Source organism: Microplitis demolitor, chromosome 4, assembly GCF_026212275.2.
Source record: "Microplitis demolitor isolate Queensland-Clemson2020A chromosome 4, iyMicDemo2.1a, whole genome shotgun sequence".
Classification (NCBI taxonomy): Eukaryota; Metazoa; Arthropoda; class Insecta; order Hymenoptera; family Braconidae; genus Microplitis; species Microplitis demolitor.
Genome location: NC_068548.1, coordinates 24,215,306 through 24,230,388, shown reverse-complemented (window position 1 = coordinate 24,230,388; position 15,083 = coordinate 24,215,306). Strand labels below are relative to the sequence as shown.

The following is a 15,083-nucleotide window of genomic DNA, read 5'->3' as shown; positions in this document are numbered from 1 at the left end:
TAAATTGCATAATATATTATTTTAAATATATGAATCATTTGAATAATAAATATATGTATGTATATAACTTGTTTTAATATTTATCTACAGTCAATAATTATTTTTATGATATAGATGGCGCTGCTGTCATGTATAAGAAGCGTATTACTCTGTGTTAATAAAAAACAAAACCACGTGTGTGTATTTTCTGATATAATATATATACATTGTTTTTTAATTATTATAAACGACAATAATGTAAAAAATAGTGAATTAAAAATAAATTACGTATAATAATAAAAAAATAAAAATGATAATGTGGCGTAAAGTGATAAATTTGAATAAACAATCAATACCTAAAAATAATTTAAATTTAAATAAATATTTGAATTTAATAAAAACAAGAGATTTATCAAATGATAATAATGAAAAAAAAAAATTGAATAATGATTCAATAATCGAATTATCATCAGCACAAAATGTAAATAAAAGTGAAAATAAAAATGAAAATGAAAATTTATTAAATCTTATTAAAGATTCAGCAAATTTTAATGAAATAACAAATAATAATTGGTCAACAACGCCTTACAATTCAGCGGGTGAAAAAATAGCATTATTGTGTAATAATAATAAAAAAAATAAAATAAAAATAAATCCGACAGATACAACAATATTCATGTTTCCTGGACAAGGTACATTAAAAATTGGAGCTATAAAAAAATATTTACATTATCCTCGAGTTAAAGAATTATTTGATATAAGTAATCAAGTATTAGGATATGATATATTAAATATTTGTTTAAATGGACCACAAGATAAATTAAATAAAACAGAATATAATCAAGTAGCAACAATTTTAACATCACTATCAGCATTAGAAAAAATTTGGGAAGAAACACCATTAGCTGTTGATAATTGTAAAGCTGCTTTGGGTTATAGTGTTGGTGAATTGACAGCATTAATATTTTCCGGTGCATTAACAATTGAAGATGGAATAAGATTAGCTGGTATACGAGGTGCAGCAATGCAATATGCATCTGATCAAGAACCAAATCAAGGAATGTTAACTGTTGTTTCAAAATCACGAGTTAATATTAATAAAGCTTGCAAGGATGCTACTGATTGGGCTATTAATATGGGTATATCATTACCTGTATGTCAAATAGCTATATATTTATGTAATCAAACAAGAGTATTAGCTGGTCATGAAAAATCTCTTGAATATATTATAAATAATAATAAAAATTATAAAATAAACATAATAAAACGTTTGTCAGTATCTGGTGCATTTCACACTCCTCTTATGAAACCAGCATTAAAATCATATATAAAAGCATTAAATGAAATTGAAATTCAAGAACCAAGAGTTACTGTTTATTCAAATATAACAGCTGAACCATACAAATCTTGTAATCAAATAAGAAAATCATTACCAAAACAAATTATTTCACCAGTTAAATGGGAACAAATATTACATTCAGTATATAAAAGACCACACGGTAATACTTTTCCACGTACATTTGATTTGGGATCTAATGGAACAATGAAAACTATTTTAGAAAAAAATAATTTTGCAGCTGCTGATTCATGTACTACAGTGTAATTATTCTATCAATAAAAAATTTTAATTTTTAAATCTACTTCATTTTTTTTTTATTACAATACCTATTTTCTCTGTTAATAATAATCAACTATATTAAAAAAAAAACATTTAATAATTAACAAGTGCACACTTAATGTTAATAACTATATAGTTTTATTATAATTATTAGTAATTATACAATTAATAATATACGTAATAAACATTGCTGATGATAATATTATTATTATTATTATTATTATTAAGATTAATAAAAAAGAAATAGAGATTTGAGCTAATATTGATATTATAAATATGATTTAATTAATATATTTTTTTAAAGACTACGAATATGTCTTGGTTTACGTACTAATAAACAACAAGATGATAATCCTAAACTGACTTTAGCTAATTCAGACGCATAAAGTGTTCGAGTAGGAAATTCAACTTTATCCGCAAAAAGTTTAAATGATAATGGAATTTCATCTTCACTACGATGAATAAGAGTACCGTTTACATAAATAACGTTAGCAGCTGCATCTTCTGGGACTGTTAGAGTTTGATAAGTGTAAGTCGCTTCTCTTTCGATTCTCTATATAATAAAAAAATACAACGATAATAACATTATTTTATATATATAATTATGTATATTAATTTACCTTCAATACTTGTTGTGATTCTTTACCAGCTCCAACGCACATGACATCAGGACCAGCCATACTTACCAATCCTTTGAGTCTATGATTTTCAGGAACCTATTGATTTAAATAAAACCTATATTATAAACTAAATTTATCTACAAAATAATAATAATAATACTAATAATAATAATAATAATAATAATAATGATGTATTAAATTTACCTTAATTGGAACACAAGGATATTCTGGAAATGCAGCAGCAACAGCTCTTGCTCCAGCTTCATTTGTAAATTTACCAAGTCCAACAAAATATTCTCGACCTAAATTAAAAGCAAGTTAATTTTATAAATTCATAAATTATAAAATATATTAATATATATTTACCGGTAAATAATACGTCTCCACCATCCAACCGAGCACTTGTATCAGCAATTTCAATAAGCGAAATTTCCAATTCTTTTTTTAATACTGCTCTAATAGTTTCAATCTGTGATAAATATTTTAAATTAAAATACTTAAGTATTATTATATTATACTATAATTGATGACAATTATTTTTTTTTTACCTCTTTAATTCGGGTAACATCAATAGGATGGGCAATTAATGCAATACCATTACAAAGTACTGCAATATCTTCAACAAAACCGCATAAAGGTGCAGATTCATCAGCTGGCATTTCAACAACATCTATTCCAAGTTCTCGTAAAAGTTGTGCAAGTGCTGAATGTTGATTTCTAGCTTCTTCAACTACGACCTCGCCCTTACTTTCTATTGAATTTGGTATTCTACATAATATAGCATGTGTATATCGATGTAGCGGCATATTTACTTTTTTTTTTTATATTATTTAAAATCTTTTCGAGTTACAATAATAAAATTTTTTAGTAGATTATTATTATTATTATTATTATTATTATTATTATTTTATACTGATATAAATATACTGTCAATGCTTTTATACTAATTCAACCATTATTATTATTATTATTACTATTATTTATAATGACATTTAAAATTAGTAATTAGATTTTTTAATTGTAATAATAATTATACTTAAGTAGCAGATAATTTTATTTTTTTTTTCATAATATTATATACTGCTATTTAATTTATTGACACAAACTTAATAATTCTTATATTTTAATTAACTAAATTTATTAAATATAGTTATACATAAAAAATGTACAACATAATTAACATTTATTCAAAATATTATTTTTGTTTTGTTAAAACTTACAAAACACAGATCACAAAGAATAGAACAACAAAAATATTTAATCAATATAACATATAGAACATATAGATTTATATTGACATTGAGATAATTGAGCAGAGACAAAAAATATAGTATATTATGTAGTGAAAAAAAAAAAAAAGAGATCAATCTCAAGGCTCATAAAAAAATTTATGAGCTACATAGATGTGTATATACGTATGTATATACCTATAGACCTATATACCGTATACGTATACGCTAACACATACACCTATAATCGATATCAATCTATATCAACCTATCGTTTCTTATTATCTCGAATATCTCGATATCTCGAAGATCGAGAGGATATTGAGTAACAGTGCCATCTATTCTGATTAAGTTTTGGTATATTTTTGAACCAACAACAACAACAGCAGCAACAGCAGCGTTCCCAGCTGTCAATTCCACAACCTCCACAACTACATATCTATTAATTTATCAAGGATTTTGTAGATAAAAGAGAACATATTATATATTTTTTTGTTTTCCAGATACATATTACACATAATTTTATACATATCTCGCTTATGTTTATAAACTGGAAAGAGGTTTGGACTCAGGGTGACTCAGGGGCTTATATAAGTGTTGTAGGTGTTGTACAATATAATACATTATTATTACATGTGTATCAAAAATTGTTAATTTCGATAATTTCGATAATTCAAGAGGCTCTCAATGATAATGTCACGGCGACAGAATGTCGATAATGTCGATATAAGTACAATATCATATATGTGTAAGTAATTATCGTACATCCGTACCATACATATATGCTAGTGTTAGTGGATTTCTTTTTTCTCCTCTATTTAAAAATAAAAACGCCATCTAGTAAAAACAAAAATGGTCAACATTTATATATTTAATATATTTTTAATATTAAGAGAAGGCAGCCTGCCAGTAGCAGCAGCAGCAGCAGCAACAGTGAGCCAGCTGACGAATTCATTTTATGGTTTTAATGGCAAACACGCTACAGTACGCTAAATTTTTACCAAATCTTTGAGTAGCTTTCAAATATTTTTTAATTAAAAATTGTACTATAAACTTATACGCTTTTATATATGTCTATCTTGCTATCTTTCATCACAATGTCCATCATCAAGATCAATTATGCCTAAATAGTGATAACTAAATTGCTGAAAACATTTAGATTGTTATTGTTTTAATGTTAATGGTAGTCAAGTGAGTCTAAATATATATTTTACTTCATTTTTTTTTATCCAATCACTTTTATACAGTATTATTATATTGCTGTAATATACGTTAATTCAGATTTTACGATAACCCTATTTTTTTTTTTTCTCATTATTGATATTGATAATTATAATTTTTAATCATTGGGTTTTTAGATTAACTAAATAATGAATGAACAAAATTGTTCATCGGGATTACAAATCCAGATGGCCATCCCGTTACATCTCCAGAGACTGGAACGAAGTTTGAATGTACAACCATTTTTATCTCAAGTCAATCATCTTTTCCAAAATAATTTACGGTAAATGAAATATATATTTTAATTAGTTAATTAATAAAGTGAGATAAAATATTAATTATTCATATGTTTTATGATTAGCGATGAGAATTATAACGACGACAATGATGATGATGATGAGGATAATTATGATGACGATAATGAGGATGACAAATCTGTATCTTCAGATTCTTCAGATGGATCTGATAACTATGCGAATAATACATTGAACCACAAAGAAGGTATAATTATTAAGTAGTAAAAATTTTTAAACTCTACTAATTATAATTGTATCTATTTTTTTTTCTCAACAGAAGAAAGAATGAACAAATTAAGACTGTATAATATGTCGAAAATTGGTGACGAAAGAAGATGGCTTCAAGATATTTTATTGTCAGAATCAGATACTGAAAGTTTATCAGTTTCAGAATCGTCAGATACAGATGGACCAATAACAGAACAAGACTTTCAAGATATGTTAAAATTTCATATACTTAGAAAAAAATATCAAGGACGATTTTATCAAAAACCTGAAAATATACAATATCAATATTATGGTGCTGGTTTATTATCAAGTTGTGATAGATTTCCAGAGCATCAAATGCTCATTGTCGGTAATAGAAAAAAAAAAGAAAAAAAAATAGATAAAAAAATAACAAAATTTAAAAAAGAAAAAAATATTAATTATAATCATATTAAATCATCATCAACAGCAATAACAATGATGACAACAACAACAACAACAACAACAACAGCAACAGCAACAACAATAGCAACAAATATTTGTAATGAACATGATTATCCAGATAATAATGATTGGGGATTAATAAATAATAATATTACTAATAATATGACATTATTATCTGGAACATCTGAAACATTATCAACAACAACAACAACAACAGATGCGGTAACGACAATGTCAACATCATCAATTAAAAATAAAAAACAAGATCATGAACTTGATGAAGCTGAATTACAAGTAATAATACGTCATCAACAACGTTCACGTAATCGTAAAAAGCATAATAATAAAAGTCCTGAAATGATGGCTATTAGAAGACGAAAAATTTGGATAATGATGTCTAAAAAAGAATTGGGTAAAATTCAAAGAGCAAAAATAAATAATCATAAAGAAATGTTGATAAATTGTAAAAAATTATCACAAAATTGTATTAAATATTGGCGACAAAAAGCCATGCAATCACAAAAAAATATGAAAGAAACATTGTGGCGAGCAAAACGATTAACTAGAGAAATGCAATCATATTGGAAACGTTATGATAGAGTTGAAAGAGAAACTAGAAGGCGATTAGAAAAAGAAGCTGAAGAACAACGTAAAATGGATGTTGAGTTAATAGAGGCTAAACGTCAACAAAGAAAATTAAATTTTTTAATAACACAAACAGAATTATATGCTCATTTTATGTCGAAAAAATTTGGTAAAGTATCACCAGAAGAACAATTACGTATATTAAATCAATTAGATGAAGAAAAAAATCCACGATTAATTGGCATTGATGATTATGATAGTGAATTAATAAAACAAAAAGCAAAAAAAAATGCAACTGAAGCTTTTAATTATGAAAGAGCACGTACTAAACAATTTGATGATGCTGCTGCTAATATTAATAGTAATAATACTAATAATACTAATAATACATTATCGTCTTTATCATCAATTGTTGATAAAGAATTAAGATTAAGTGAAACACCTGAAAATCTTGAACATCCTCAACCATTAATATTTAAAGGTAATCTTAAGGGTTATCAATTAAAAGGTATGAATTGGCTTGCTAATCTTTATGATCAAGGTATAAGTGGTATATTAGCTGATGAAATGGGCCTTGGTAAAACAGTTCAATCAATAGCATTTTTGTGTCATGTTGCTGAACGTTATTCGGTATGGGGTCCATTTCTTATAATATCACCAGCATCAACATTACATAATTGGCAACAAGAAATGGCTAGATTTGTTCCTAATTTTAAAGTTGTACCGTATTGGGGTAACCCACAGGAACGTAAAATATTAAGACAATTTTGGGATACTAAAGATTTACATACTAAAGATGCATCATTTCATGTTGTAATAACAAGTTATCAACTTGTTATCACAGATTATAAATATTTTAACAGAATAAAATGGCAATATATGATTTTAGATGAAGCACAAGCTATTAAAAGTACAAGTAGTATGAGATGGAAACTTCTTTTAGGATTTAGTTGTCGAAATAGATTATTACTTAGTGGTACACCAATACAAAATAGTATGGCTGAACTTTGGGCTCTTCTTCACTTTATAATGCCAACTTTATTTGATTCACATGATGAATTTAATGAATGGTTTTCAAAAGATATTGAAAATCATGCTGAAAATAAAACAGGAATTGATGAAAAACATTTATCTAGATTACATATGATTTTAAAGCCATTTATGTTGAGAAGAATTAAAAAGGATGTTGAAAATGAATTATCTGATAAAATTGAAATAATGGTTTATTGTCCATTAACAACACGACAAAAATTACTTTATTCTGCATTGAAACAAAAAATACGCATTGAAGATTTGTTACATTACACTGTTGGTTCTAATTCTGCTAATTCAGGAAATAGTGTTAATAATAATAATAATAATAATAATAATAATAACAACACTAGTGATGCTAGTGCTGGTGCTGGTGCCAATACTATTAGTAATAATAATAGTAATAATAATAATAATAATAATAATAATAATAATAATAATAATAATAATAATAATAATAATAATAATGTTAATAGTAATGCCAGTGCCACAAATGGCGATAATCCACAGTTGTCGTTACACCTACAAAATGATAAAAATTTTACGTCAAATCTTATGAATCTAGTCATGCAATTTCGTAAAGTTTGCAATCATCCAGAACTTTTTGAACGTAGAGATGCTAAATCACCTTTTTTTATAAAATCTAATGATTATCAAATACCAAAATTAATATATCACAACTTACAGGAGCTATCTAATTCAATATCATCAAAAAATCATTTATTTAATAATAAATTAAACATTTTTAATACTGATTACATAAATAAATCTATATATCATAATAATGATAATTTTTTGTCATTTTCACGATTTATAAATCTTTCACCTATTGAAATATATAGAATATTTATATTTGGTATTCTATATAGACTTTATCATGGAACATTGATTGAATATGATTTAAAAAAAAAAAAATATTGGCAAGATTTGTGGATAGATGATAGTCATAATAATTTAAAACAATCTAAAAATATTATGTTGATTATTATAACAACACCATTATTATTATTATTATCAACTCATGATTATGATAATAATAACAACAGTAATATTAAAAATAATATTAAAACCGATATTGTTTTTACAAAAAAAATATTACAAGGCGAAGCTTTTTATACTCATACTACTCATTCAATCCATTCAATTCCTGAAACAATGGCTCATCGGATACTAAGAAGCACCAAACACATTTCTAATAGTTCAATTAAATTAAATTCAATCCGTTCAACTCAAAATGTTATAAAATCACAAGGGCTATCTGAAGAATCAAAGTTTATACTTTTACCAGAACATCGACATATTCAACGGCCAACTATAAATAGAAAATATCAATCCACAAATATTCCACGTTTTTTGTGTGATACAAATTTAAAAGTTAAAGCTAGTCCGAAAAAATTATATGTCAGCAGTAGTTCTGCTGCTTATGCTTGGAATAGACATGAGACTTTTGGGGGACTCTTTGGACAAAATGTTATTCGTAATGGTTTTGAAAAAGCCATTAAATTTCACAATATTGATGTTGATACCTTTCAGACAACATTTATATCTCAAAAAAATATACATGATTCACAAGAATCAATAATATACTTTTCTCATCAACAATTGGGAGGTTTATCTGCATGTACACCTATCACTGGATGGTCTAATATCATCGTTCCAGGTATATATATAAATAATAATAATAATCATTATTATTATTATTATTATTATTATTATTATTATTATTGTTAATTTATTTTATTTTATATTATAGACAAACAAACATTGGTAACAGATGCAGGTAAACTTACAGTTCTGGATAATCTTTTACGTCGGTTAAAAGAACAGGGTCATCGAGTACTTATTTATTCTCAAATGACTAAAATGATTGATCTACTTGAAGTAAGTTTTATTGAATAATATTTTAATAGCTAATAAATAATTAAATTATAAAATTATAAATAGGAATATATGTATCACCGTAAACATACATTTATGCGATTGGATGGATCTTCAAAAATATCAGATCGTCGTGATATGGTTGCAGATTTTCAAAAAAGGTAATAATACAAAACAAGTTTTATTTTATCTTTATTTCATTGTAATTAAACAATTAACTCGTTTCAATTGTCTACATTAATAAGTAATATAATGTTATATGTTGCTCTCAAGTTATATTCAATTCATATTAATTATTACCAATTATACAAAGACTAAATACTCAAATATCTACTGATTCAAATTTCATCAATTGTTTTAATTATAAATTTATACCTATCGATATTTATAATAATAACAATCAAAGTACATAAATAAATAAATAAATAAAATTAATTTTTTTTAAATTATATTTAAAATACCCTAATAATGAATACCTTCAACTGCCGACCAAGTAATTTAAATACAAATATAATATTTATATATTTTTTTTTATTATTTAAATCTGGGGATTTATGTTTCAGGGCTGATATATTTGTTTTTCTATTGAGTACAAGGGCAGGTGGTTTAGGAATAAATTTAACAGCCGCAGACACAGTAAGTATTTAATTTCATATTATGTTTGTTTTTTCAACTAGATAGTTATTTTTGCTATTCAAATAATTATTTACTATTATTATTATTCACGAATAGGTAATTTTTTATGACAGCGATTGGAATCCAACCGTTGATCAACAAGCTATGGACAGAGCTCATCGATTAGGTCAAACAAAACAAGTTACTGTGTATCGGCTTATTTGTAAGGGAACTATCGAAGAACGAATACTACAGAGAGCTCGAGAAAAAAGCGAGGTATATAAATTATTAATATTTATAATTAATATAACATTTATAATTATTTTTAAATATATTTAAGATTCAACGTATGGTAATAAGTGGTGGCAATTTTAAACCAGACACTCTTAAACCAAAAGAAGTTGTATCTTTATTGTTGGACGATGAAGAGATTGAAGCTAAATGTAAGTACATATAATTACTTTTTGATAATTAATATCAATATTATTAATGTGATAATTAAATAAAACTAAATTCAAAAGCTTAAAATTACCGACATTATCTATCGGTTTAGTTTATTATATACACATATTGTATTTCTAGACAGTCAACGGAGCGAAGAGAGAAAAGAGTACACAGAGGATTCTCGAATTGATCAAAGTATACATCATAAGGAGAGAGACCGGAAGAGGAAGTTAACCGCGCTTCCGTTCAAGGTAAAAATTCACGCCCTTCAGGGTGGGCCATTTAATGGTTCTCTTTCTCTCTTATCCATCCCTATATAAAGATAAATATATATATATATTTTTTTTTTATCAATTTTTAGGATGCCAAAAAAGCCTGTTTTGAGAGTAATTCTATTGAAAAAGTGAATACTTTAAGCACGGCAGATGCTAGCAATAAGCTACCCAATTCTTCTATTACTACTACTACTACTGCTATTACTCTTGCAACAATAACAACCACAACAACAACAATAGCAGCAGCAGCAGCAACAACAACACCAACAACAACAACAACCAGTGCTACCAATACTAATAATAATACTTGTACTACTGTTCCTATTATAACTACTACTACTACTACTACTACTACGACTACTAGTACTACTACTGCTGTCACTATTCACACGACATCGACAACAGCAAAAACAAATGATTTGTCGCAGTCATCGGACACTATTGAAGATTACACTACTGTCAGTCCAGTTAAATCGGAGGTTTTTATTTTTATAAACTAATAGTTTTTTTTTTGTTTTTTTTTTTTTTATTTTTTTCACTAAGTATAATCATAAAAAAATAATTAAATATTATTATAGGATGAAACAAGCAATGAAGATCTTGTAGTTGATGTTGACAATAATTCAACACCGGGATCCGGTAAAAATAGTTATTCACCTCAAAAAGTTTCTCGATTTAGTCATCATTTGAGTTACGGTATAGCTTCAAGTGGAATAAGAATTCGCCCGTCATCAATGAGAGGTACCAGCAAACGTGGTAGGCCTCGAGGTTCTCGACGTGGTGGATCTATTGGTGGCAAAGGTAGAGGATTTATACTTCATCCACCAGTTAAGACATCAAATGCTGTTGGAATTTCACAATCTTCATTATCTTTACCCCAATCATCATCTGGAGATCAGACTATTGCTCAACAAGGTATCTTGTAAAAAATTTAATTTAATTTAACTTGCAACATTTTTTCATCAAGGCTATTTATTATAATTTGCTCTCCTCCTTACTTGAAATAAATGTTCATATGCATATAACGTATAAATTTAAAAATTTTTAAATTTTAAAACAAAATAAAATTACTTGAATAAAAGAGAATACCGAGTGGTATTCAAACTGCTAAAAGTATTAAAAGGATCAGTTGAATAGATTAATCGGATTACAGAGAAACTATTATTCTATTGAATTGCAAGGATCAACGAAAGGTTATTTATAAGAATTAGACCTTTCAGCCGTGCAAATACCCTATACATATCATGTATCCTGTAGATGAATCATTTCTCTTTCTCTCTCTCGTTATTCTTTTTTTTTTTTTTTTAAATCGATTTATCATGTTATTCACGCATTTAATCTCTTTCCCATTTTGCAGTTATATACACACTTGCCACTTGACAATAAAATTCTCATGGGAGCTTAGAGGGTGTGCAAAATGTTGGGATAAAATTGAGAGTTCCCTTACCCTAAAGGGATAGAATAACAGTAGTAGGAGAAGGAAAAATAAAAAAAAAATATACATATATATATATATATATATATATATATATATATATATATATATATATATATATATATATATATGTGTGTGTGTGTGTACATATACAGTGAGAGAGAGAAAGAGAAAAAGGAGTACAGTTAACTTAAAAATTCCCTTGTGAACACATGTGTACAGGCAGTTTTACGTTGCACAAGTGTAACAAATATTTGTGGCTGACAACCCATACTCAATTATATTCGATATACTATCCCCAAGCCGATTCTTTCTTAGTTTATCCTCACCACAGACACACAATACTTTGAATTATTTTTTTTTTCTCTAGGTATTGGATACACTTGTATTGTGTGATGATAATTTTCATTCCCCTTTACTGTCATCTCCAATCTAACGTTCTGTGAGTCACTAATCTTTTAGCGGATCAAGGGTTCATTTTTTATTATCATATACCTTATTTTTGTTGCGCTAGACCGAGCAGTCAGTTTCAGTTAACATAGTTAGTCTGATAAAATGCTAAATAATAATAATAATAATAATAATAATAATAATAATAATAATAATAATAATAATAATAATAATAATAACAATAATAATAATAATAATTTGTTAGTTTTAGTTAGATGTTTAGAGTAGATAGATAAACGGATGACGGATGCCGAGTTAAGGATATGGAGTATGAGGTATGAAAGAAATTAAAGACAGGGGGCCCCGTGTTACGTTCCAAGTTAACGTATATATATATATATATATATATATATTAGTATTCGTCGATAACGCAGGTGCATAGCGATAAAGACAGCTGCAATTATTATTATTATTGTATACGTTCCTTTTAACTTTTTCAAGTGTGTAATTCATGTGGCTTCTGAATCTTATTTATCACACTTATTCCAATCATATTCTTTACTTTCTTGCTAATATTTTATTTAATTACAAATAATAATAATAATAATAATTACAGGAATTTATGGAAATAGTGAGGGTGATAGTTCACTAATAATAAGTGGAAATTCACTGGGATCAGAAGTAGCCGTAAACCAAACATTAACTGGACGTGGTTCATTATCAATCCGTAGAGGACCTGGACGACCGCGATTACGGCCTGCTGGACCTGGTAATCAAGGACACAGAATACCTGGACATCATCACAGCAAAAAAATTCAACGTCCATTACCTGTACCTTTAAGTCATAATCAATTATCAAGTGTACAAAATAAATCATCAAAAAATTTAATTACATCTTCATTGACATCATCATCATCATCGTCATCATCACCATCACCATCATTATTAGCAGCAGCAACCTTAGCATCAGTTTCAAAATCGACATCAACGTCAACAATAACATCAGCATCGACATCTTTAAAGATGACTTGCACATCAGAATCACGACCTTTTGGATTTTACACTCAACAAAAGTCGGTAAATAAAGATCACCAAACGTAATAATTCATAAATAAACAGCAATACGTGCATATATTACGTGTATAAAATTAATTAAAGATGTATTAAATAGGAATTTATATTAAAACTAATATAGTGATAGTTTTGTAATTCAGTTGATCAAAGAAATTTATTATTATTTCTACAGGTTATTGTTATTTACATATTATAATTATGATTGCTAATTTGGGTTCGATAAAAATAATATTCAAAAAAGTAATTATGAATAAAAATTTAGTTTTTTCTTTAAATAAAAATTATTTTTTATGTTTTATTTTTAAATAAAAAAATTTATATATTTATTTTATTATATCTATGCAATACTTATTTGTAAATAGGTTACATATAAATATACGAAAAATCGATTATTTATTTAACTAATGATATTTTATTTTTCGAGAGGCATAAACGCAAAAGCTCCGACCTCATTATATTTTGGCATCAATCCAGTACTACTTTAATAATAGAATTTTTTAAAAAATCTATACATATATATATAAATATATATATATATATATATATATTAATTGTGAATATCATTATGTGAATAATATATATATATATATATATATATATATATATATATATATATATATATATATATATATATATATATATATATATATATATATATATATATATATATATATATATATATATATATATATATATATATATATATATATATATATATATTAACATGAAACTGGTCCTTGTAAAATACGTAGACGTAAGACATTAGTGGCAGGTGTAAAATAAACAAGTCGATTCAGAAATGAAAAAAAAAAAAAATAATAATTTCACTCTGCGAGTCAGATCAAGTATACATATATATTTTATATCAGTTAAATTCAGAAGACGTTTGGTATCGAAATTACCAGTCAGACAAATACGATTTTACTCATTGATTGTATCGTATACGTGCATGTGAATACATGCATGACAATTCGAGGTCATTCTTATCAGTGTTTTTTTCGTCGATCTATTTGTTGATCGTCCTCGAATGAAATCGACCCCTACCGATTTGATATGCGGATGCGGGTCGTCCGCCAATGCCATCTTTTTCACCGCCAGCATTTTTTACAATAATAATAATAATAATAATAATAATAATAATAATAATAATAATACAAAACAAGCATGGATAGCAGTAGTATATATATACATATATTTAATGATTACGGAACTGCTGCGTATACAAGTGCACCTGCTCGTTTTAAAAATAATCTTAAAAAATCATTCAATACCATCAGTAATAAACATAAAAAATTTAATAACTTTTATTTTATTTAGTTTTAGTTATAAATTTGGATATGTATTTTTTATTTTTTAAAAGTTATTATTCACGACCTACTAGACTTGCATATATAAGTTATTAGCGCGTCCGGTATGTTGCCCAGTACAATTTGTAATTTATGATTAATAATAGCAAACAATAAAGAAGACGAACCAAGGGGTCGGTAAACTCCTTAGGTGGCATTAAACTTGATGTAAACTGTTACTTTACCGTGACCGTTTATTTTATTTCACGTCTACATAATATACATACGTACATAAAATGTCATAATTCATAATTATTGTTTATAATCTTGTATTTATTTATTTTAATTAATTAATTACTCTGATGGTTAATTATTAAGAAAATATAGAATAATATAAAAATTTTAGTAAATATAATAAGTATGAAAAATTATAAAACGGACATATAATTATTTTA

General features: G+C 26.3%; 3 protein-coding genes across 7 annotated transcripts; 2 read left to right on the top strand and 1 right to left on the bottom strand.

Annotated features, from left to right (window-relative positions):
* Positions 1-169: 169 nt before the first annotated feature.
* On the top strand, positions 170-1,619 carry LOC103578814 (probable malonyl-CoA-acyl carrier protein transacylase, mitochondrial). The gene has a single exon (XM_008560000.2). The coding sequence runs from the start codon at positions 290-292 to the stop codon at positions 1,580-1,582; it is 1,293 nt and encodes a 430-aa protein (XP_008558222.2). The 5' UTR covers positions 170-289; the 3' UTR covers positions 1,583-1,619.
* Positions 1,620-1,712: 93 nt separating this feature from the next.
* On the bottom strand, positions 1,713-3,539 carry LOC103578784 (N(G),N(G)-dimethylarginine dimethylaminohydrolase 1). 2 transcript variants are annotated; one of them, XM_014444401.2, is made up of 6 exons: positions 3,438-3,539; positions 2,766-2,985; positions 2,584-2,686; positions 2,422-2,519; positions 2,218-2,313; positions 1,713-2,150 (listed from the first exon to the last, which is right to left on the bottom strand). In XM_014444401.2, exons 2-6 carry the CDS (start codon positions 2,874-2,876, stop codon positions 1,896-1,898), a joined length of 663 nt encoding a protein of 220 aa, XP_014299887.1. In that variant the 5' UTR covers positions 2,877-2,985; positions 3,438-3,539; the 3' UTR covers positions 1,713-1,895. The 2 variants fall into 2 exon arrangements, with proteins under 2 accessions (XP_014299887.1, XP_008558188.1); XM_008559966.3 differs by lacking the exon at positions 3,438-3,539 and having other exon boundaries at positions 2,766-3,417.
* A 257-nt stretch (positions 3,540-3,796) lies between these two features.
* LOC103578813 (chromatin-remodeling ATPase INO80) lies at positions 3,797-13,802 on the top strand. Of its 4 annotated transcripts, none has more exons than XM_053738885.1 (15): positions 3,797-4,194; positions 4,340-4,430; positions 4,559-4,637; positions 4,805-4,950; positions 5,029-5,168; positions 5,241-8,891; positions 8,985-9,112; positions 9,176-9,270; positions 9,673-9,745; positions 9,842-10,000; positions 10,065-10,167; positions 10,307-10,419; positions 10,530-10,922; positions 11,022-11,358; positions 12,885-13,802. In XM_053738885.1, the coding sequence occupies exons 4-15, from the start codon at positions 4,817-4,819 to the stop codon at positions 13,367-13,369; spliced, it is 5,811 nt and encodes a 1,936-aa protein (XP_053594860.1). In that variant the 5' UTR covers positions 3,797-4,194; positions 4,340-4,430; positions 4,559-4,637; positions 4,805-4,816; the 3' UTR covers positions 13,370-13,802. The 4 variants fall into 4 exon arrangements, with proteins under 4 accessions (XP_053594860.1, XP_053594863.1, XP_053594861.1 ...); XM_053738888.1 differs by having other exon boundaries at positions 4,340-4,637; positions 5,241-5,540; positions 5,640-8,891; XM_053738886.1 differs by lacking the exon at positions 4,559-4,637.
* The last annotated feature ends 1,281 nt before the right edge of the window (positions 13,803-15,083 follow it).